The sequence below is a fragment of the Rhea americana genome, unplaced genomic scaffold (genome assembly GCF_003343005.1).
Source record: "Rhea americana isolate MKP2758 unplaced genomic scaffold, rheAme1 scaffold_150, whole genome shotgun sequence".
Taxonomy (NCBI): domain Eukaryota; kingdom Metazoa; phylum Chordata; class Aves; order Rheiformes; family Rheidae; genus Rhea; species Rhea americana.
In genome coordinates, this window is record NW_028185595.1 from 859,280 (window position 1) to 884,443 (window position 25,164).

Here is a 25,164-nt window from a genome sequence, read left to right on the forward strand (position 1 = left end):
CTATGTGTTTTACGTTCAGATACCATCAGCCACAATACCAATTTGTAAAAAAAAAAAAAAAAAAATGACACCATCAGATAATTAGAAACTTATAATGCCAACACATTTTAAGTCTTTTCCAACACAGCTGTGCTTGTCCTCTTTATGCAGTCTCAACACCTCCCCTCACTTCTACTGGTGTCTTTGAATAGCATAAGAATAAATTATTCAGATGCAACAAACATACATTGATTTGTTTCTAATTTTTTGTCTAAGCACTGTATGTTTCATATTCTGATAAATAATGCATGGTGAGGGAGCAGAAAGGGAAACTGCTTGTTTACATTGCGCCTGTTCTGTTGCCCTATGAGTCAACCCGGGCCGCACTGAAAAAGAAAGCGTGTTCACGCCTGGGAGGAAGCRCTCATGTTCAGATGGGCAATTTCTTCTGAGGGTGCAACACAGGCATGACAAGAGTGAGAGAAGCATGCGGAAGAGTGCGGATCAGAAGACATTTGAAAGAAACAGCGAGCTTGCTTGAAGCCTTAGATGTGTCCCTGGGGGCAAAACAGATCATCATCCATGTTCTACTCAAATTCAGAGTTTTAACTTAAAGATATTACATGCTCGCTTCCAGGGGAATCTMTTCACGGTACAATTCCCCAGCTCTCCCTCTCGGGCAGCAGCGCGCACACTCCGGCRCCGAGGCAGGAGCGCGCTTTGTGCCGGAGCACGATCCCTCAGTCAGCATCCATCAAAGCAACAGCCCAACCCCAGGTCTGCTGGGTCACCTTGATGCTGCAAACTGCTCTGAGGAAGAAGACTGAAGAAGTTTGCTGTTGCTTCTCTAAAAAGGTGCCAAAGAAGAGGGAACCTTATTTCTTCTGAAGAGCCCACAAACATTTTTGGTGTTGTTAGAAGTACTTCACAAACGCACCGTGATCCAGAACAATTCTTTGCGCTGTTACTTGGCAATTTTGCTGCTCCAGTACGAGCCCTTGCTCTGTAATTAGAAGCCAAATTACAGACTGCCAACGGAACGGTACATACTGTACCAATACTAGAGAATAAAGAGCCTCCACTGAAACATGGCAGCGGTACTGAGAAACTGCAAAGGAAAAAAAAAAAAAAGAAAGAAAAAAAAGAAAACTGTGCTCTCTCGCTGTGGTCCGGGCTGAAAAGAAGTTTAAAGKGCTCAGAATTTGTCTGTATTTACTGCATCTAAGATAGGTACGCAGTGGTTTCAGAATAAGGCAATATTACACACAAACATTCAATTCACTCCTTTTGTAGACAGAAACCTGTGAAAGCAGTGCAAGTCAAGCATCAGTTAAAAATCATGCACCTCTTAAATCCTTCCCCAGTACTTATTCAGCAGGTAGGGAATTGATTACCTCTCTAAGAGGCAATAATTTCACAGAGGCTGGATCTGAGCAAAAATCTTTCTAAGCATCTTTCCTGCAAAATCTCAACAAGCTGCAAAAAAAGATAGTTGCTTGAACCAAATAAATAAAAGAGCTGACAGGAATACAGAAGAAAGTTTTAAMGTCTCTGTGCTAAAATTCAGCCCTGGTAAGAAATATTCCTCCACTAACTTCAACAGAGCATGTCTAACTGTACTTACTTTAAAATTGCCTGCTTATCTAATTAAAAGACCACAAAAGTCTCCAAACCCTTGAAAACACTTCCTCATCAACCACTTTTCAACTCTATTTTTCCTATATTTGTCTGCAGCACCAAGCTAGATAAACTGAAATAAACTGGTTTTGCTAATGAGATGATTTCACGTGCTTCTTAAATCCTTCAGCATAATAAAACTCCAAGAACATGAACTATGAGAGTACGACGGGGTGTTCAGAGCAAGGAGCCTGCTGAGGACACTTGCGCTCACTCCGTTTGTGCCCTTTCACAGCTCTCTTAGCTCAGAATGATGCACGACTCCAGCAGCACCCCCAGGAGCAAACATCTACCCTTTTGTCCCATCAACACCTGTGTAAGCCCAAGGACACACTATCGGTCAGGTACTACTTGCTCATTTCAACAGCGGTCAGGAAGGAAAGCAATTGCAGAATATTTCCACAGATGGCTTCAGAACGGATGGAACTGATGAGAGATACCAAAGTGAATATTCCAAATACAACGAGAATAGTTTTATTTGGACAGAAATACGAATAAAGATGAAWTAATCTTTCCTAAGCCAAAGTTAAAACATGACTTGGATCTATGTTTATTTCAATGATATTTTCTTTTACTCTGCAAAGAGCTCATCTGTTGGCTTTGCTTTTTAAAAGTTTTAGGTTTTTTTAAAAAACTTTTCATATCACATTATCAGTTACAGCAAATACTACTACTTCRCTTGAGGATATGCCCTGCAGTGGGAAGTCTTGATAAAAAAAATAAAGTCTGATCTTTCAAGAAAAGATGGCTTATCAATATTGGAAGAATTGGACTTTTACATCATGTGTCTGACAGGCAACTTGCTTCCCTTTCTAYCTGAAGGAGAAGGGGATATATGTGCAGCACTAAGTTAAATCTATCCTCACATACCTAATRGAAGTAGAATAAATCGCCTTTTCGAACTTTCTAGCTCTCTGAGCTAACAGATAGAGTCTTGATAGTTAAAATTAGTAGATAATACAGCTTTCCTCCTTAAATCAAATGGAAGTTACATGAACAAAGTAAAATAAAGAATCACAAAGAAAATGCATACATCGTAGACCTATGTACATATTCCATTACATGAAGTAGGTATGTAAATAACATGTCAGTCTTAGGACAACTACAGGGGAAATTTGGGTTTCTGTGGGATCAGTTATTATTTCCCAGAAAGAGGTAAATAATTTTCCCGTTTAAAAAAAATTAAATAACCTTTACATACTTACTTCATTTAGAGCATACTTTTCAAAAAGAATCAGGTGAGTAAAAGCACTTATACTGCATATAGCARAGCAAGACACAGACTCCTGAGCTAKCACCAGCCCAACACAGAGCGGAGCGCTGCCACGCGGACGCCGCAGCRCAGCACCCCGTTGCGCCGATGACATCCACCTTTGGGGAGAAGCTTATTAACTCATGTGCCAGGTACCAGACAAGGGCTCTGGTTCACCGCCAGTACAGACTCTGCATGCGACTCAGAGGTCTCTTTTCCCCCCTCCTTGCTCTTATTAGAAGTAAAAAAAAAAAAAAAAAAAAATCAATACAGTGACGTTTTAATTGAATGTCAATGAGATCTAGACTCCTGAGTGCCTAAGGCAGTCTTGAAATGAAACTTTATCATTCTCAACATTTTATACTAAAGCTTTAATAAAACATCCTAATATAAAATGCCTACTTCTTTCAAAACTGTCCACTAGCAAAAGCCAAAGTTCGCATCTGCATATCAAATATTCTTGATTCATATTCTCTTTTCTAAACAAAAYAGTAATAATTTTAAGTAATACAACTCAATGCACCTTTCCTTTAAAAATGTATTTTTTTTAAATTACCAGAATTGCCGAACTGGTAATTGTTACAAAAACAATTTTGTGAAATCTATCTTAATTACCATATTCATAAGAACAGAGAGAGAAAATATAATTGTCRATCAGTAAGTGATTTTAAGTTCTGAAGTAGAACAATTAGAATCCATTGACATATGCCCGCTAAATTACTAAATTAGTGTAAACTGATAAAAATCATTAACTGTTATTCATAAGCTGTAATAAAATCAAYATTCACATTCTTCAGTAGCTAAAAAATATCACCTGAAGCTTATTTATATAAGCATAAGTAGTGATTTAAGGGTCACCTAAGTGTTTTGCATCTGCTAGGCTGCTAAGCTAGTGCCCTTGTTAATCAGTCAGTTGGATGAGTTTCCAGAGTTTTTTGATCTGTACAGATCYGTGCTTCTCTCCCAAGAGACGAAGCATAAGCCAAGTGCAGGAAAACATTTTTAAGAAAGCAAATATAGGACTATTAGGACATGGAGGGAACAGATGCACAGAAGCAAAGTGGTTTTTAATCTTGGCCTTAAACCAAGAGCTTTGTGGTAAAATACAGACCAAAATGGAAATTCCATCTGCTGGTTTGCTCCACACTTAGCTGACCCAAAAATGCCCCACATGACTTAAAGCATTAAACATAGCTGGGTTTAAAAGTGACATATTTACATTTACTTTCCTAAGAATCTCTAAAATTATGACTCTGTCGTTTGTCATTTACTGCTACACAGACTATTCAGAATTAATTATTTGGGTAAACGAAACACAGTGCCTACATCTCTAAGTTAAAATCTACCGGTGTAAGGCACTGTACAAACACAGAACAAGGTAAGGACATACCCCAAAGAGCCTGCAGAGAACAGAAAAGTTAAATGGAAAAGACAGCTGCTGAATGCCCAAGGACGCACAGCAGGCAGTGCCAGGACATCTAGACTGTATAGCCGAGGGTCCTATCCCACRAACCACACACATTTGCCATTCAGAAGTTTCACAGACTTACAACACAATTACTAAGTTTTTCTTTTTTGAGAGAGAAAAGATTCCCAGTAATAAAAAAGGCTTTATCAAAAGCTACACCAACAAAATCTGTTTTGCAATATACCTTTTTTAAACATTCATTTTCCCAACTAAAGTTCCAGTATCACAAATTCACAGATTTTATTTTTCAAATTCTTTCTAGTTARTAAGTTGTAAAAAACAAAAAAAGTCCTCCCTCATTATGCTTTTTACCTTTTACCTTTTCAAATGAAAGRGGGGATAAATATAACAACTAGAACACAAATCAAGTATCAAAATACAATAATATCAAAATATATAATTTAAAAAAATATTTTTCCTCATCAAAACTTCCATAAAAAAATATTTTAGGATTGTCAAAAAGCTAAGGTTTTCTAACAAGTCTAATAATATGCAATTAGTTTCAAACTGCAACTTCTGTCAGATTTTCTACAATAAAAAACTGAAGTCATAGTGTCTCAAGATCTGTATTGCAAAGGGGAATCATACAAAAACTTAGATCAGAAGGGATGTCTGTAGGACATTTAATCCCAAGCCTTAGCTAACTGGACTGACTCCTCAGAACCTTGTCCAGTCAAATTTGGAGCATATCCACGAATGAAGATTCTGCAGCCCCTCTGCGTCCCTATTCCAGTGCTTTACTGCTGCCATTGTGAAGAACATTTTAGTTAAATCCAACTAAATCACCTTGGAGAGCCTACACTCACTTGAACAGGAGTTCTTCTTTTCTTAATATTTTGCATTTTAGTTTCTGTAAGCAGAAAAACCCACACTACATTATATATATACCAAAAATAAACTCATTACATGACATTTTAATGAGTTTTCATACAGAGTATGAATTTTGTGGGTGTATGTGTGCATGTGTATTTTGAAAATGCTATTATTAAACAGTTTCTACACAACTTTTCTTGTTATTACCTTTTTGAATTCTCCTGTTCTTTGATATTCACATAACATCATGTCAAAGAAGATCGGGATTGTGGCTTTTCGTAGTTCAACCTCTGGAATAAGAGTCATTTCCAAGATGGGCCCAACCATGCCCGGTATAAAGCATATTTTATTCTGTCCTAAAAAAGAATGGCAAATCAGGTATTTAAATAAATAATRAATCAATAAAAATCGTTAGGAAATGAACTTCGGATATGCAGCCATCTGAAACAGTGCTGTAACCTTCTATGTTAATACAAGTCTTACAGTTAGTCACTCCATTCCTGCGCAAAAGCAGAARGCACATTAATGGATATTGCCTCATTCCAAGATGCTAGAGTTCAGTACCAGAAACAAGCATGTATGCCAGTTGACTGAACTGACACTTTTAGGRAATCTTTCAGTTTCTGATATTTCCTTGTAAATACTTAGGAATAGAAAGTAATCAAAAAAACTAAGAACTCCCCAATTTCTATCAGTAGGAGAGATCTACATGATATGTTCCCCTCTCTAAAGGRGTAAAAAATTAAGTGCTTTAAATTCCTGAATAACATCAACATTGCAACCAATAACAGGAATACTATCTGCACATCTCAGCTTCTAAAATGACCCAAAATTATCTTGCAGCACAGCGGTTACACCAGCTGTCAAAGAAACTCCAAATCTGCAGCCATGGTCTAAGATGAACAYGAAGAATTGTTATAATAAATGTAGTATAGAAATAAAGAAAAAACCTCAGCTAGGTCTAATACATTCTTCAAACTTTGCTTGCTTGATGGGGAAAAATATACCACACACCCACACCCCTCATAGGAGTTAGATCATTAGTCTATCAAATCCAACGACCTACCTCAGAAAAGTCAAAACTGCCCGAACCTTCTACAGAGAAATAGTCCCCTAAACAAATACGATTAGACTTGTCCCATACCTAAAAAGTAACACGGTTCTGATTTGCCTTTCATATCAGTTCCATACTGATGTAACTCCAAGCATAACTGAACTACTCTTTCAATAGTTTTAAGCAACAATATTTTTCCTTCTGATTCAGTTGATTTAAATCTGTACTAATCCTAGTGAAATCACTAACATCAATAGATTGAAAAGAATCTTATCATGACTGAACCACTTCTAATACCTACATAACAGGTCTGTGTAATTTCAGAAAACTATAGAAATTAAGGTATAATGTAACTATCCATTCACCTCTAAAAATCCTCACTCTCCTAAGCAAGTCTTAGGTAAGAGCAGTAAAAAGAAAAACAAATCTCCAGCTAAACAATAGCAATATCTATTGCTTGACCAAGAGGCTAAGCTTATACTTGCCTTAAACCAAAAATTCTTAGCACACGACTTGGTGTAAAAAAGGCTCTTTTGAAAATCTATCCTGCTATCAGCACCTGTTATTTCCATTTYAGGGATCAAGATCAATATCAAAACTTCTGCAATGGACAACAGAAGATAATCTGCCTCAGGGAACCAGCCAGTTTATGAACTGAAAGGCACTGTAAGCAGAGGCCACAGTGTGAGATCCTCTGACACGCATTTGCCTGTATGAATCTTACTTTAAATACATATCCCTCCAAAGTGGTGTAGAGCTCAGAGTATTGCTTTCCAGAATGCAGATTCCTTTTTGTTAAAGATATAGGAAGAGCTTGAAAACTAGAGAAAATATAAGGAAAGGGCAATTATTATTAAATGAGAATTATGGCATATTTAGTTTGAAATGWTTTTCAATCTGCAGGCCCTAGTTTTTCCAGTGGGTATGTAGACCAAATGATTGAATAAAGTAATAACATTTGTGATAGGAAAGGAACAATGCTTTGGTCTTCAACGATATGCTAGACAAAACTGTCAGAACACCTTAAAATTCCAGGTCATTCTTTCACTTTTCATAATACCCAATGGAATTCTAAGTACGATCCTCTGCTGGTGAAACACACGTTAAAATGCAACTCCTTTTTATGTTTATTAAACAAAATATCACATTCGCTCAACCAGCTTTTGTTCACTRTTTACATGAACACTGAATTGACAAAAAAAAATCAGTTTAATTTAGTATCTTAAAATTGTGGGTACTGTGTGTATACGCTGGCTAAAATTCTAACTGCTAGCTAAAAACATTCCTGTTACTGTAAAAATGCTTTTCTACTGCATACACTGAGAACATTTCACATCACTCTTACAAGATTAACTTCTGACACCCAGCAATTACTCGAGCTTCTCTGGGAGAAATGACTGCCTTTGAGCTGGGTTGGCACAAGGGCCAGTTCAGGGAAAGGAAAGGTTATCTGCCTGTGCTTAGCACTCCACGGAATCGGCATGTAGGATCCAGGCCAGAGTCGGCTTGTGGTCAAGAGACCCGAGAAACAGATAAAATGGCTGTAAAAGCCTATGTCTTTTCTCTGTTAACATTCTGATGCAATCTAGTCTTTTCAAGATTATCTGTCAGAAGTTTGACTTTCCGCTTGTATTTCAAAGTATAATCATCAGTCTCATCACAATTATCTTTACTTTGTATTTCAAAAACACCACCTATATTTTTTCATAGGACGATCCATTATTGCTGCATTTGTTCCAAACTTTCAAAGGAGGAGTTGAGAAACAAGGCTGCACGCAAACTGTAAAAACATTAACGGCCACTTTGGAATTTAAATCCAAAGAGAATCCGACTTTGAGTCTATTAATTTCTAGAACTGTGGAAACAGACAAAAACAGAAACCTCCTTATGGAAGATTTATCTGGTTCTCAATTTCAGTAAGATTATGTTTCTGAAATCTTCTGAGTTCAGCCATCTTTGTCTGAAATCCAAGAGAACCTTGTGAGTTCTCTTCGAAACAAAAAATAGGCAGAAGTCATACAATGTTTCATGTCAGTTGGGAGCTTAATAGGAAGAGTAAAAATATATTTTAAGGTCAAATATTTTAAAAAGCAAGTCATGTCAGATCTTTTGCAGAGAAATATGATACATGCTATGGATTTGGTTGCAATAAAGTTCATATATGTACTCACCAAGTTTGTACCACATGTCACGGATAGCAAAGCCAATTAAACGCCTCATATCTCCATACCTAGAAAGAAAGAAAAAGGAAAGGTATCTTTATCAACATCACCATTTTAGCACAAAATTACAAGATATAAGCTAAAGCACATGTTTTTGCTTACTTGTTCTGGATTTTGTTGTATTTTGCATGGGAAAAATTTTCTAGTTGTAGTGAATCTTGGGTAATAAAAGCCACAGCCAAGTGAAAATAGTTGTTCCACAGCTGTAAATTGAATACAAGGAAGTTATAATGATTTTGAGCAAAGCAGGAGTAATATTAAACCATGCATAGTGGTGAATAATTTATGAAACCAAACGATGCAAGCAATATGAGAGTCTTACATTATGCAAAGATATATATCATTAGTATTACGCAATTAGCAGAAAAGCAAGAGAGATGAATTTTAATAACCACTAGTATGCATTTGCTCTTAATAACACAGCATCTGAATAAATATTGGTAAAAAGGATTCAYATGAGATTCATTAGCTAACAACATTAAATCACGAACCATAGCAAGACTAGTGAAATACAGTACATTTCCGTGAATCTCAAGTGTGGTGCTAAAGGCATCCAATGCAATTACACCATACTTAAGAACTTCTTCAAAAGGCATCCACCATCTACCTTTGGTTCCAATTTAACACCAGATGTGGGTGAAACCCTGATTTATTTCAGTAAGAGCGCTCTACATTAAGCAAGGACCCAACAGGGCCTTGAATAACTAGTACTGTGACCTCTGCCCATTACGATCTGAAAAACTCTCCTGTACAGAAATAACCATGAAGAACAGACACCAACACCCCAAAAAAATACGCACAAAGAATATAGACATTTCCTATACTAAATGACATTCTCTAACATCCTCTTTAATGCCAAAGTGCTCCTGCATTCAATTTATTCCTTCTGCTAGAAGACCAAGGCTTTACTAAAGCTTGGCTTATTCAGAAGCCCTTAAGAGACCTTYTTCTGTCTTTAAGTGTTGACAGTCCAGAGAGCATAGTCATCCCTGGTGCAGATCCACAGACTCGAGCAACATTGCACTGGAGACTTATTAATCCACTACATTTTACACCATTCAAAGACCATCTGTATTCACCCAAGCCATTCACAACCTTATTAGAAACTACATTTGAATACTTGTGCTACTAAGGCTACAGTTTTTTTTTCCTAGCAGCGTGTTACTCGTGCTCCAAAGGTCCTGTTTTTAATCTTTAGTAACTTTTGATGAGAGGAATGTGATCAATTTAGAGTTTTTGACTCGAGGAGCTGTACTTGTCAATACATGGGAAATACACTTTGCYTAGGTCAGTTACATCAGTAAAATGGAAAACTTTCAAATCATTCCTGTTTAGAGGGAAGAAAATGAAGCCTTATAACTACAGTTAATGGTCTATTTAGTCATGCAATTCCTAGCACAAYGCTACCTTTGTCAGAGACGCACCCTAAGGACTTCCCTCTCAACGTCCTTATTTATACAATGCGTGTCATTCTTCCCACAGAGCAGTCTATGATGGCTGAAGAAACAGGATTCTCCACATTCAGATACTACATTCAAGTCAGGGACCTGCAAGCTTTTATGTACCAGAGCTAGACTGTAACCCTGCAAGGCACAGCAGTCTCTCAAGAGTTGAGAGGCGCGCACAGGTGGAAATAGGTAAGACATGCAAATCATAGGCTTACRAGGTCAGTTTTGTGTTCTCTGAAGTCCTCACTAGCATGCCCGTACATTYTGCATTTGCAACATGAAGCTACCTAGCACACGAAGCTACGTGGCAGGGCTGAAGGGAGGTAGCAGAGCTCCAGGAGAGCGCCCGAGCACACGCGCAGAGACTGGGTACTCGCCCGTTGCTTCTTGTTGGCAGGCGCTCGAGCGCCGAGCTGTASGCTGGGGACAGAGCCCTGGGAGATGAGGCTACAGCCGAGAAGCGACTGCTCCCTGCAGTCAGTTATCAGCTGTTCACAGCAAACTCCTACCGCCSTGTAACAGCACACACTGCCTTAGTCTGTGTTAACACTTCAAAACAAGGCGACTGTACTGGCTGAGCATGATGTTAACCACACGTACTCAGAATCCTGTTAATGAATTGAATTCAACAGCAAAATCTGCACRTGAGGTTCCCCCCCCCAAGTCTTTTAAGCTTCTTCACATCTGACAACACCCCCACGTATATGACAGCTAAAGAACCATAAGGGAGGAGAATTTCTGACTCTGTTTCAGCACGCACAGGGGGCCTTCCCACTAGAAAATGCAGCAGCTAACATACTGGAAAGTTTATAAATAATATACAATCAGAAACTTATCATCTCACAAGGAACAGGAGATCTGGATGATACTATCAGTATAGCTACCAAATGTAAAGACTCCAGTAAAGCATTATGCTGCTCCCTCTTTGTACAAACCTGCCGAACCAGTGGCTCTTTTATACCACACCTAATGCCCACCTTTTACCCATCATTTTCTCTATGGATGTTTTTGTTCGACTCTTTTGATTGATTACGCGTAAAAAACACTTGGGAGAGACTTTCCTTGGAAGACTTTTAAGAAGCATTGAAAACAATGACAAATAGATGTGCTCAAATAGAGGGAGCAAACGACTTAGCTAAGTAAAAAGGACATTTAGACTGACATTCTTGAGTTGCTGACACAAATTATGACACTAACTATACTCTAATATTTCACAATATCTAAAAGATTAGATAGTATTTTGGCAAACTTCATTGAGGAATATTATGAAAAAGGCAAGCTCAGCCCCTTGAGATCAGGGGACATAGCATATTTCAAACGGACACTGGCTTCACGACTTTGATTTTGTAGAAAAATGGTACTTAAAATTCTCCAGGTATATATAATTGCAAAATACACCCAGTTGTCRTACCTATTGAGGTAGGTTAGCTAGAACTAACCTTTTCAAAGCTGTGATTGATGTTTACAAGAAATGTTCTGCCGAATTCCAGGACATAGGACACATTTTTAGAATATGATAATTTTATCCCAGTCATGTTATCTCTTTCACGTACTGAAATATATTTTTCCACCAATTAAAATGAAATAATTTACAACAAGTATCTGTTTTGACTCTCTTTAGCTAATCTTTTGAGTATACACTAGTTAAAACAAGTGAATACCRCTTGTCTTTTAAATGAATAGCTATAAAATATGCTTCTAGATCGACCACAAATACTGAAATTCAATCATCAAATCTTCTCAAATGCTTCTGCCAAGATATATCATATATATGCCTGAAAGTACCACAAGGAGACAGATTCTATTAGCTCCATTTTCCCTGTCCCTAATACCCGTGAAGCTGCCATCTCCAATCAGAAATATTATTAAAGGAGCGTTGTTAATGCACATGGCCCAACGAAAGGACATGAAGGAGAGATGCAATCCAAAAATCTGCGAATATATACTGCCAGAGAAGAAATTTATTTACAATGCAACTGTGTTAAATTTATTTGCTCCTCAATATTCAGCTTGGAGATAGAACAACATGATAAAAAATTGCTTTCTAAAATGTATTTATAAAAGAAGGAAGCAGAATTTCAGATTACATAAACACTCGACTGAAGAGAGAGTCCAATTACTGAAAGCAATGGGCAATACAGCTATAGAATGGATGGAAATAGAAATAATGATGTGCATCAGCAATATTTCAACTGCCACTACGGCCTGCCTCTCAGCAGCAGCTACTGTTGCTCCTTGGGCTCTTCAAACAAAACATGCTATATAATTACACGCTACGGAAGACAAAACATACACACGTAACTGTACTGGCAAAATATATGTTTTGAGAAAAAACAGAAAACTTTGTATTCAGGATAGCATTATGTAATTTTCAATCTGGATTTATATATCTTTATTAATTTTATATAACAAACCTATTTCCTTTGTAGTGCAATTTCAAATAAATTCACAGTCAGTGGCTTTGAACTGAACAATATTAGCACATAGTATATTATCTAACAGTTAATACACAGACTAAAATGAGTGTTTACATTGACCACACAATCCTCTAACACATGCAAATGTTCATTTTAAAATAATTAACTAAGGGGAAAATAAGAGGCTAAACCTAATTTAATTTATCATTCAGCCTAAATTACAAGCAATCCCTGATGAAAGCATGCCTGATCTATGTTTTATTCTTCTTGGTGGCAGCATGTTTAATAGATATGCAAAAGAAAAGATAGGTCTGCACAGCCAAACAACTTGCTCACAGTCACATAAAAAGACTTCAGCAGATCTTTCATCCTGTAAGACCCAGTTTGCTTTCCAGACTATATCTGTTCTTTGCAAGGGAAATAGGTATCTGCTAAAAATCTACTAGCTGTTTTTTAATGTCTGATCTCAAATGATTTGCAGTTCTGTCTCGGAAAAAAAATACCCTGTTTCTTCAATATCATGCTTTTTTCTCCATCTTTGATGGATGTCTACAAAATCTGGCTATGTATTTTAAAGATTTAAAAATACTTATTCAAGTGTTTAAAACAGTGCTGTCATGACTGCATATCAAAACAGTATAATAGCGAGAGCACGTGTAACAAGACGAGAAAAAAAACTAACCTTAGACCTGCCTTTCTATATCATTTTAGGTATTTTCCTTATGTAACTTCAATGTACCTCCTTATACTGTGTTAATATGCTATTTCTGAATAGAATTTCTTCAACTAGTACACTTCCCATAGTTGTAAGCCTTAAATKGTGTGATTTAATCTTAAACTAACTTTTTATCATTGTAAGCACAGAATATGCACCTGGAAGGAAACCTGAAAAGTCACATAATCCAGCTGCATGTCCCCAAGGCAAGATCAGCTAAATCACTTCTGACAGATGTCTGTTGAATCAACTCTTTAGAATTATCAAGYGAGAGAATTTCACAGCCTTTCTAGATTATCTGTTTCAACACACAACCGTCTTGATGACTTGCCTAAATCCTAGCCAATAATGTATTTCAAGACATGAAGTGGATATAAATTGTTAAATATTGAAGATCTTTATCTACTCCTGTGAATGCTATTGAAAATCCAGATTTCTGTATATTAAAACTTAATATTCCACTTCAATYGCAGTACTGAGTAATGTGCATTGAGGTATTATAAAATATATATATGCATAAACATTGATGTGTAATCATATAATTTCTTCCCCCATTTCCACTGTATATATTCACAAGCTTAAGATACCATTAATACTGTCAAATCTCAGTCACAGTTGCTTCATGGTCTATTTTTTGTCAATTACTTCATGAAAATTCACTCCCATCCCCCTATAAGGGTATGTGCTCTGTATCTAATAATTTTTACTGCATACACAGTAGTAAATATTTTGCTACATATGCTTTCTTAGTTATTGTTCCTTTATTGTTCTAGTGTGTGTGGTATTAGGCCACTGAAGAACATCTGCTGCAAGTAATCTCAAATTCTGCCCTATTTTCAGAAGCCTCTGAAGTACTTTCAATACATCCAGCATGTAAACTGTTTGCAAAACTACAAAGATATGACTACATATTATCTTAGTTTTTCTTTTTAATTATCTCATTAAGGATCAGTTAAAATGAGTCTCAATCCAAACACCACTCTGACATTTCCTGACTGACCACTGCCAATGCACACTCATAATCTGCATTACCYCCCAGTGCCAAAAGATTGCAAAATTGCTATCAGCCGTACTATAAGTCAAGCAGTGTCCCTGTCCTTTCCAGACGTTCTTCTGCTCTTAAAGACTTCTGTCTGCAATTATCATCCCTTATCCACACACACAAAATATTCTAAACGTAAGTACAACCTGAGATAGCCAACTAGACAATTCACCACTGTGCGGTTCCATATGGGACTGCTTCCTAGCCTACCACGTGCCTCACTCTGGAAAACAGGCACAGTCTGAACGACTACTGTGTACAGTTTGAAAACTCTGTAGTATTTTTTTATCCTACAAATGGGATTTCTAGCCACTTCAGATTTTATATTGTAACTGCAGGTCACATAACCTTATGATGCCAGAGAAAGGGAAAGAAGAGTGGGTATTTAAGTAATGCTACTAAATCGTGGACAGCGGTCATGAAACTAAAAGAAAAGGATCAAATGAAGTGCTTTACCATAATACCCTGCCCTTCAAAAACTCAAGCTCTTGTAGGCTAGAATAACTTTGGATTGATCACACACTAAGACATCACAGACATACAACTACTGTATCTAGCAGATAAAGTAACTATATGTTAATGGCTCTTAAACTTCTGGTGTGCTCTCTTGCCCTAAGACACTACAAATTTAGATACAGAGGACTTCATGCATAAATATTCTAAGATGTAATGTAAATTCTTGTGCTTTATCACATAAATCAATGAGGAAATGAGGATTAGCAGGAAACTTCACTTATGAATACTGCATTCTACAGATGGCCTTTGAGGGTTTTTAGAAATATCCTAAGTATCAATTACTTTTATTGTCTGTGAAAGCATGCAAAATCAGATAGACAGCAGACCCAATCCACTATGCATATATAATYATAGAGTTCAGGGCTCTTAGTTCAAATAAACCTCTGGGGTTTACTATAAATATTGATTTAGTCTTCAATTTTTTTTCCCCCTAGGTGTTCCAGACAGGTGTTGGAAAGACTCTTCGGATCTCCTTATTTGACCCTTGTGTAAAGTCAAGCAAGACAGTTTGGTTTTGTATCAAGTAATAGCCTTTCCACAAATGGTTACTACTCTTTAGAGACTTAAAAGATACACATCTCTATTTTCTCCATCATAACATGAACTATTTACGTAGTTAAAACTACCTTTTATCAGGGATATTAAAATAGTTGCATCTGTTTTAGCTCCCCGTTTCTTATACATAAATAAGACATCACCCTTACGGCACATGCTCAGTAATAAATATGATTTGGACTGTACTCATTCCTCCTTCTTTGAAGCAGCAAATCACCAGCAGATACAGTCCTAATAAGAGACTACTTTGCCTGAAAGCTGCTGCATACTGAATCACTGGCCCTTGAATAAAGGGTCTTTTGTCTGAGACATTTTTGAGTAAGAACCCATTTGCATCACATAAACTCTATATGCAATGGTTTACTTAAGTTTTTTAATCTGTAGGAGTCACTTATGTAACACAGACACAYTGCATCTTCCAAAAGATAAATGCAGATGCACAAACCCTATTACTTACTCATACCAAGGGAAACAGCTGGACGTTATTTACAAAACATCTCAAAAAGCAGATTAAAGCATCTGTCAGGTTCTGCAACAGAGAAAACATGTTTAACATGTTCTCTGTCTTCTGAGAAAAAGCCCAACACAAACAGTTGAGGTTAATTTGCACTCCCTTGTACAGGACCACTTCAATGGGGGTTTTCGGAAGCACATCTTTTATTCACCCTAATCAACGTGTGGCCTGCTGATTACGGTCCCGAAACCAACTGGTGTGTTCTGTGGCTCCTTTCTTGCCTGTGTGCTCAGCCTCCTGCTGTGGTGGTAGTGGGACCTGACCAAAATGCACTTAGGACAGGGACACTGCATAGGCTGCCCTTGCTTCATATAAATACTCAGAATATTTTTAAATTTAAGGGATTTATTTTCAAATACAATTAACATAAAGAATGAAATAGAGTCATTCTTCACATTACACACTGTTAGTGTGCTTTCTATCTACAGCACAAACCRTAACCAGGTAGCATGTGGTGACATACTGTGACTGTAAAATTGTACTTACATTTTTAATAACTGTTTAATTTGAACACTGCACACCTCCTTATTTTTATCTGAAGCCAAACGTATCATAAAACACATGACCAAAAAGTAAAGCTATAAAGAATGATAATAAGTAAACTAACAAAATTCCAGTATTAAATGATTTCTGAAAAAACAGAAATACAAGTCTACAAATTGAGTGTTTTACTTCGTATCAAAGATGACCTGACCTTGCAACACTCAGATCAATAGTCATATGCTAACTCTGCTCAGCAGAAAAGCCTGAATACTTACTTGGACTTCAAAATTCATATTCTCCAGAAATTTATGGTTCATTGTCTCTGCAAATTTGTTGATAGCTCTCAAGAACACCCTAAAAAAGAAAAGTAATAATACAATTTGATGTTTGTAATCTTTGGGACTCTATTCCAACTATATACAGTACTAATGGAAACTCATTCAAATACTGCACACACTATAAGAAGTAAAAGTTTATACATTCATAAATATATTCTGTGCAATAGCATCTTATGTATAATACATTATCCATCACAAAAATATTAMGTATATGATTGTCAAAAAATTTCTTGATTTTTCATGGAAAAATTCAGACAATATTCAGACAAAACACACAGAAAATAAATTTTTCAAATACAATTTTAACTTCTATATGACAAATGGGGATTGTTTATAAAAATGTTATTGCTCCTTTTCATGAGTTTGATATCCAGAAGAGCTCCTGTACGTTATTAGGTAGGAGCTGTTAGTAGATTTTCCCATTTAAAAGATACTGTGTGCAACTTTTCAGTTTTCTCAAATAACATCATACCTGTGCCATCTTCCTCTTCAGGTTGATTATAAAAACACATTTGAAGTTGAGTTAATGCACAGTTATTTTTTCCAAGAGAAAGACTGAAAGCGTGACGCTTCTAGCTTGAAAAGTAGCATCTGTTTATATTTATCAAAGTAGAAGACCATCACATTTAGAAAGCAGATTTCTTCATCTAACTTTCCAGCACCTTACATTTCTAAAACAAAAATCAATTCTTTGTATCTCTTACCATTTACAAAGTCTATTTCAGTAATTTAGTTTCAATCAATCTACAATTTGGAAAAGAAGTTAACATTTCCTGCTACCTTACAGATAAAGTTTGAGTTAAGTTAAAGCATCTGTGTTGCAGACACCATGTAGGCACATATATACAACCTGAAAGTAGTGAATATGATGAGGGAAAACACTCACAAATGTGCAAACTGTCACTTTCAAGCACCAGTCAGGAAAAAGATCTAACATTTACAAGAGCAGGTCCACAAAAGCACCAGCTTCACGTTTAGTAGCACTTGAGAAAAAAAAATCAAGAATTCAATTATTATAATTATGAGGGAAAGACTAAGAACGCAGAACACCCGTATGTTACTGTTAAAAGCAATGTTCCATCCTTGTGTTGGATATAATGTGCTGTTCTGGTCTTCCAACTCAGAAGGATAAACCAAATACAAACAGAAAAAACAAGCAAGCAAAAGGTAACAAAAAAGGTCAAATACATTTAACGCATTGCACGTGAAACTAAGTTTCTCCAGAYCGGAAAAATAGTGTGAATGAGGAGCTCCGTGGCAGAATCTATAAAATCAGAAGTACCGTGAAGATGACAGAGACCTAGTGTTTTTCTCACAGGACAAGAATCGGAGAACACTGAACAAAATCATAGCTTTTATACTAGTCTTGCTCAGCTGTCCAACTGATTTCTACAGGATGCTCTGAATGCTTGAAGTTTATATGGGCTTGAAAGTGATTAGGCAAATCAAAGACAAAGATCAAAAGGAGAACTATTTCATGTCATCAAGTCACTGTAGGCTGGTGAAAAACAGTCAGCCGGAGTTACTGCATCCCTGGTTCTGTTCTCATATTGCTTCCTAGGCATCTGAGTTAATATTAGAAACAGACTACTGGGTGAAMTGGATCTAGGTCTCATTATCGAAAAAAAATGGAAGAGCTAAATTCAGATTCTTAATGAGGAAGGTAAAGCAAAAGGTCAGCTTTGACAAGCTCATGACAAGAAATCTTGTTTAACCATTAAGCAATAATACAGAAAAGTACAGTAAGTGCATTGCTTCACCAGGACTACAATTTGRATGGCTGGAATAAAAATCCTTTACTATAACTACGGTTTCCCATGAACAAAAACATCACCTTAGATAGTCTTAAGAGACTTACAATTAAGGAGCTGATCTGTGAAGTTTTGAGTGTTGTCAAATCACCCCAKTTCAAGACATCAAATTTTGCTCAACACAAATTTTCAGTCAATTCAGTTTCACTCTCCCAACCAACCTCTATGTACTTACAAAACTGCCCTGTGATTTTAGTTTACATTGGTACGAACAGGCTATTGTACTCTTTCTGGCCTCTTACTCTCCAACAAAATTATCATAGGAACAAGATTCATCAGTAAGCTGCTCCAGACTCTCCACAGCAAAAGCAAATATACTGTCCCCTAAAGCTTCACTCTCATAGGCACATTTATCTCTGCAAAAATAATTGACACTTGACAGAGGCAAATAAAGATTTTTGCAAAAAAAGAAATTGTCCACTTTAGACAGCACAAAAAAAAACCATACAACTAGCAGAAGGACGGGCACCTACACATAATTCTGTCCGCCTGTGTCCCCCATTACTCTCCGAGAAGGAGTTTTGAGTGAAGATCTTTCCGTCACTCGGACTCTTTGCTGCRGAACTATATTGCTGTGGAACTATATTCCTGTGGCTTCTCCACTGAATTACAAAGCRTATTTCTTGCCAACCCACAAAATCATGTTCTTCAGCTCCAGCTGCTCAGAGTCAAAAAATATTTCCCTTCTCTCTAAAAGCCTTTTCTTCACTGAGGGAGCAGTACATTGCTCAGTTTTTGAGACCTTTTCTGCTTCCCATCAGTTGGGGGGTTTTAAGCTCTGCTCCAGCACCKACGATGAAACTTGTCACCTGAATTTTCTGTTTGGGCAGAATCTGGTATGGTGACGGTAATCTGTCTCACATTTGAAAAAGAAAGCTACCCTTTTTGTCTTTAACCACAGAAATAAAGTGTAAAATACAGCAGAAACAACCTTAACGTGAAAAGTGCAAATCTATTTCATAGTAATGGCATAGTATTGTGTCATATTTTAAAACTTCAGTGAAGAGCTTGTGGTTTGACATTATCTACAGGTGAAAAGCCCAAAAGACACATTAGAAATAATTTAGTGAGGTACTTAACTTCCAGTTAAAATTATGGATAATATTAAATATATTTACAAGGTCCTACACAATACACTCCAACACGGGTTATTTCTATGAATACCCCTTTAATTCTCACAGATATTTTTATCTGACACACTAGAATGACACATTTGCAGGAAACATGCAGCATTTTCATGCATTTTTATTTTGCCTAAAGGGTGCATCTATTTCTGTCATTGGAAGTCATTCAGACAAGAGGTTTGAATTCTATTCCTGGCTCCTGCCAATGTCAATGCCACGCCGTCCTACCTACAGCAACRCGCTTTGCTCCCGTATGCCTCAGTACCCTTCTGCAGAACAAGGGAGTATTAACTAACTAGCCCCCGGCGGAAAGCTAAACAGGTACTTACAAAATGTTTTGAGATTCCTGGTGACAACAGAACCACGGATAAAGGTATTTACTATTGAAGGCATACTCCTATCAGCGAACTGAACGTTGATTCGAGAGGAGAGAGTTAAGGTCATTTCATCAGAGAAATAACCACTCATTACCAGCACTATTACAGGGAAGACCGAGATGGCGAAGGGACAGCACACCTGGGTTTCCCCTGTCTCTAACAGATCGCTTGAGCTTTCCTCAGAACTTGGGCAGTTTGCTCAGTTCTGTTCTGCATGGTTAGACTGATCAAAGGCCAGCTTGATTTCTCACAAAGATAACATCACTAAATGTTTTTTATTGTTAACCTTCTCCTCTTGCAAGATTTTCAACTGATTTTAATCACTATACCTACGTTCTTTCAGATGTTCAATTAAGCTAACTTCTCTACAGTTACTTGAGTTACTCAGAATTAGTTTCTCATCAGTTTCAATAATTTTAATCTAAAATTGTGGTAATTCATTTATCCACAATAATGTTGACAATATTTCACAAGTGTTCCTGGAGCTGCTGATTCTAACCGACAGTTCACACCAGTCCCTTCAGCGTGGAGATTTATGCATGACCTTCATCAAAGCCAAAGTCTTCGGACTTTATAAAACCAACAGAACAGCCATGCTTCAGCTGCTGCTGCTGCTCTTTTACCTTTCTATTTTTCCAATTAGTTCTGCTCTCCTTTATTATATTGACTTTTTTTTAATTATTATTTACTTATTTATTTACAAAGTTTGATCTACACAGTTAGATCTTTATATTAAAATCAAATAAATACAATTTTACAGGAATGACAGTCACCATCTTAGATGTATGTCCTGAATAGGGCTAGAACAGAACCTTAATTCATAGACAAATGATCTAAGTAACACATAGACAAACGATCCAAGTCTAACAAAGCTGAAAATCTATGTCATCCTAAGATAAACATCTGATTTCAAATTGATTCCTTCTATCACAAAATAAAATAGAGGAGCTGTAACAGAAAAAAGAATTCTATTTGTAAACATCATATTTTTAAGTAAAGTAAGATTCCAAATCTCTTACTAGCAGATGACGACTCTAATCTCAAAATAGGTCTGCATGTTTTCCTTGCTTTTGAAGTGCAAATAGATAAAAAAATCTAAAATATAGATCTGGAACTTCAAGTTATTTTTAGCAAAAAAGTTAGAATTAGTGCATCCACTGCTTGCAGCATGAAACAGAGGAATGATTACAGTTTTAAAAAAAGAAGAATTTCAGTAGATTTTATGCATGCAAGTAAAGAACAGGAAACTCGGCATTAGGGCATTAGCTATACGGAATGGCTGTCCAGTGCCAGCTATCAGTTTAAAGTATCACTTGTTCTTAAGTGGCTTTGCAAGAGTTGCTCTTTTTCTGGATCTGGTTTCATACATAGTGTACAGTAAGGTGAAGATGATTAGAAATTGAAGYCTAATGTCCATGTATGTGCTTAAATACATGAAGAGCCATAATAAACAAAAGGGCTTGATTTTGCAAAAGGCTGAATGCTGACTAGCTCTCCCCTATTGCTCACAATTTAAACCAGATTCTTCGCTTAGCTCTGTACGTACAGCTTTCCAAGTCTCCTTCTCAGATAAAAGAAAAAAAAAATCTGGGTCTACAAAACTAATTTTGGGGAAATTCTCCAAATCAGGTACAGAATTATAAACCTTTATAAGAACATGAAAGGAGTTTTCCTCTGCCTCTCATAYGTGAAGTCTTAAAGCAGTGGTCCAACTGTAGTGACATGCTTTTCAGTCTTCTCAAATTCACAACACTGTGGAACTGAGGAGCTCACTGCTCTCATTTTGAGACGAGTAATCCAGATGCTAAGGTAAATGCCAAGTTCACTTCAGTATTTTTGAGCAGCAAGTCAGACTTGTGTTTGCTGTGACTTCTAAAATTGTGATGACAGTGATATCATGACAGCTACAAAGAATTAATCAGGCATAGACTTCTACTGAATAAATCAGACAAAGAAAGAAGAGACAAGTTTTAGAAGAACATTTCCTGTGTCATTCTGAAAGCTCTTACCACAATAAAGAGCTTGTAATATATGTTGTTTTAATATAAAGTTTTCAGACTTTATATTAAAGTGGAGAGGTTGAAAACTCAGAACTTCTTCCACTAACCTCTGATTACTTTTCTCCTTGAGGATTTGGTCCACAAATTAAAGACAGGAGGAGTTGGACTAATTTCAGGGTGCTTATTTATTTATTTATTTATTTATTAATCCAGAAGGTTACTCAATCTGCACTTTCATCAGTGAAGGCTCTACTTGTGCAGATGAGGAGCACGAAGTGGGTTTTTAGTCTAAAAGCCTAAGAGATAGGTTGAATATTATTCTGAAAATATCTTTTGGGCTTTAACAGTCATGGTTGTGCTAGTTTGCTAATTATATGAAAACGGGATTAAAGAACAGAGCTGAAATAATATTCTTACATATTTTATGCTGACTTGTTAGAGGCATCCTCASAGAGTGGTTTGCAGAAAGCACCTGATAGATATTTTTAATATGAAACAAAAACAAAAGAAAAGCAGCTACTAAGGTCAATTGATTCCCCGGTCAGTCTCCATCATGTCTCTACATCCTTACAGTGTTTTCCTGTAGAAAGCTACAAGACAACACGTGAAATTTAGTGGAGACTGAGCAAGGTGGGTCTGMCTTGACCCCAATACTGATCATTGTCAATGACAGAAATGGCTATCAACAACTATGAACTGAACCTAGAAGTTACAAAATACACAGAAGAGAGACCAACCAAGCTATCAGTGGTKACAGGAGATACTAAAACACCCATTTACTATTTCAGTGTGCAAAACACAAAGCACTAGGAGAAAGCCCGATAAAACAGTTGAAAGGATAAGAACAAAAATCTCTATAAAGTAACAGCAGAAATTATCTCCTAACAATGTGACAAGCTATCATTGATTTAGAAATGAAAGGAAACGCAGGATAGAAAAGCCATTTAAAGGCCTTCTGGTGATGAGAAACCTAGTTACTAAGAGCATACTGATGGCAACATTATGAAGTAATCCACTTCACTGATAACTGGAAGAATATGTCCAGCAATGCATAGAAAGTAGTATAATTTAATCACAGTTCTCCCTTTGTCTCAATTCAATATCTCAATAGACTGAAGCATAATTATTTTGTATGATTCAGACTAAATTCTGGTGATAAAGCAAGTGTCATCTTCCTAAATTCTCATCCTTTCAATATACCACAGAAGAGCCTATCTGAACATCCAGGTCAGAAAATAACTGCTTCAAACTAACTGTTATCTAGCTTCTGTTGTTTGTCTCAATTATAAATTGTTTGTTATGTACAATTCCTTTTCTTTATTAGTAAAGTGCTTACTAGCTGAAAATTCAGCTTGAATGGCTATTTCAAGCATACAAAAATAATACGTGCTATAATGTGCGAAAGGTAATTTGACAGTAGTACAACAACGATTGCCTAGAGAGTAATAACGCTTGCAAGAATAAGCAATTCCTTTGATACAATACAACAGAAGACAAACCRTGGCAATTTTCATTTAAGATCTCTTAACAGTCTGTTTGTACGTAGCTTTTCCTTCAGCATCTACTTACAGTACATTTTAAAGATTACTTGTCTCTACTTAGGATTCAAAATATGTGTTTTCAAAACTTCACATTAGGTACCCTTATGCCAAATTCATTAAAAAAAATATCTCCGGTATGCTTTTAAGAAATTTCATCTCTTTAGCACATAAGTGTACAAAAAGCTGTCATAATGGATCCCAATATGGTAATTTAACTTGAAAGGTATTTTCAGTAATTTCCTTTATACTATGAGCATTCTCTCACTTTGGTCTACTCCTCCTTTTGTGCATTCCAGCTAACAGTATGCAGAGTTAAAATATTCTCAGTTAAAAAAACAAAAAAATCCTATGGTGTCTTTGGTACTAGATAAAGCCTGGGTATAGAACAAAGCCAGAACTCAGTTAGTACAAATGAATATAATTACTTAACATAGTTATATCTGGATGCCATACACAAATAAAATCTCAGCATATTAAGTAATAATATATTACTTGTGAAGAAGAAATATTGTCTATTCTTACTCAGAAAGTGTCCTTTAAATAACATATCTTCTGTTACATAAACTTTCTGTATGTGAAATCTCTACATCTGCATTATAACAGTGCATGCACTTCCGAATTTTCATACATTCTTACTGAGAATACTTAGAGAGTAAGTATCTTTCTTTCTAGAATCATAATTTGTTTACTTTGAGAAGCATAGCTTCTTCTGAATCTAAGAATACAGATACAGACAGATATATATCATTCCCTTGTCTGACTGCTGCTCACCGGAGCTTACTGCCTTATAGTCCAAACTGTAAGAATACCAAAGTTTCAGTCAATGCCTTAAAAAAAATTTTTTTTAAAATGCTGCGTTTTAAAAATATAAAGATAACTGTGTACAACCATGCTGTTAAGTTTCTGAGTTACGAAGTGTTGGTCAAACTTAATTATATCAGAAAGGGTAGCATTAAATGATTGCTCAATAGCATTTACTACACTTCATGAAAATTATGGATATTGAACCTATGTTTTAGTCTCTTTTGCAATGACACATTTAGAACATATTTTATAAACAGATAAACTCCTCATAATTTTCTACTCATCTGAATGTATTTTAAATGCTGGAAAACACTATTCATTGTCTTAACCTCTAAATGCTCTACTGAAATTAAAATAGCTGAGAACATATTAGAAAGATTTTATGGTAACAGGCCAGTTCCGAAGATCCCATTCTTCCTCTTGGAAGCTTTTTAGATGCAAGTCAAAGTGTATCAGGAAGAATGAGAGTTTATCTTTGCTGGATTTCTGAACACACCAAACTAACAAGTTTTTTAYTCAGAGTTGGTTTGTTTTCTCCATTGAAGACTTGACCGCCAGTCCTGGAGAGCTTATAGCCTAGAAGCAGGTGCACCTTAGCAGTGAACATCAAGAAAGATGGGATACTTAGTAGGGGAAATAGGAAAAGGTTATTTCACGGCGTGTTTTCTCTCTGCATTTCAGATAAAGAAAAAATGACTGCAGTTTAAACTTAACAGGCATCTAGCATGCACCATGACCATGACACACAAAAGCCCTGCCTTTATATTCTTGCTAAGCAGATATTCCCATAAAATGGGTAACAATGAGCAAAATGGAGAAACGGAGATCTAGCGTGGAGTGAGCATACTGCAGCCTTTGCTGCTAGAAAGACGCAGGTGACTGAAAAGCAGAGCTACATCACACTATGTCTTAAACGTCGACAGATGGAAGAGATGCTCTGTGCTATGGCTATGACTGACAGCAGAGTATTCAATGACTCAGTCGGTTGTATTAGCCACACCTGGACACACAACT

At 36.5% G+C, this 25,164-nt stretch overlaps 1 protein-coding gene across 1 annotated transcript in view; it reads right to left on the reverse strand.

Annotated features, from left to right (window-relative positions):
• Positions 1-25,164, reverse strand: part of DOCK2 (dedicator of cytokinesis 2) — a 186,925-nt gene that overhangs the window by 38,067 nt on the left and 123,694 nt on the right. Inside the window, exons 30-33 of the mRNA XM_085299593.1 lie at positions 16,431-16,509; positions 8,568-8,668; positions 8,415-8,473; positions 5,397-5,545 (exon numbers count right to left, since the gene is read on the reverse strand). Of these exons, the coding sequence (XP_085155719.1) occupies positions 5,397-5,545; positions 8,415-8,473; positions 8,568-8,668; positions 16,431-16,509 (388 nt within the window). The remainder of the gene's footprint in view (positions 1-5,396; positions 5,546-8,414; positions 8,474-8,567; positions 8,669-16,430; positions 16,510-25,164) is intronic.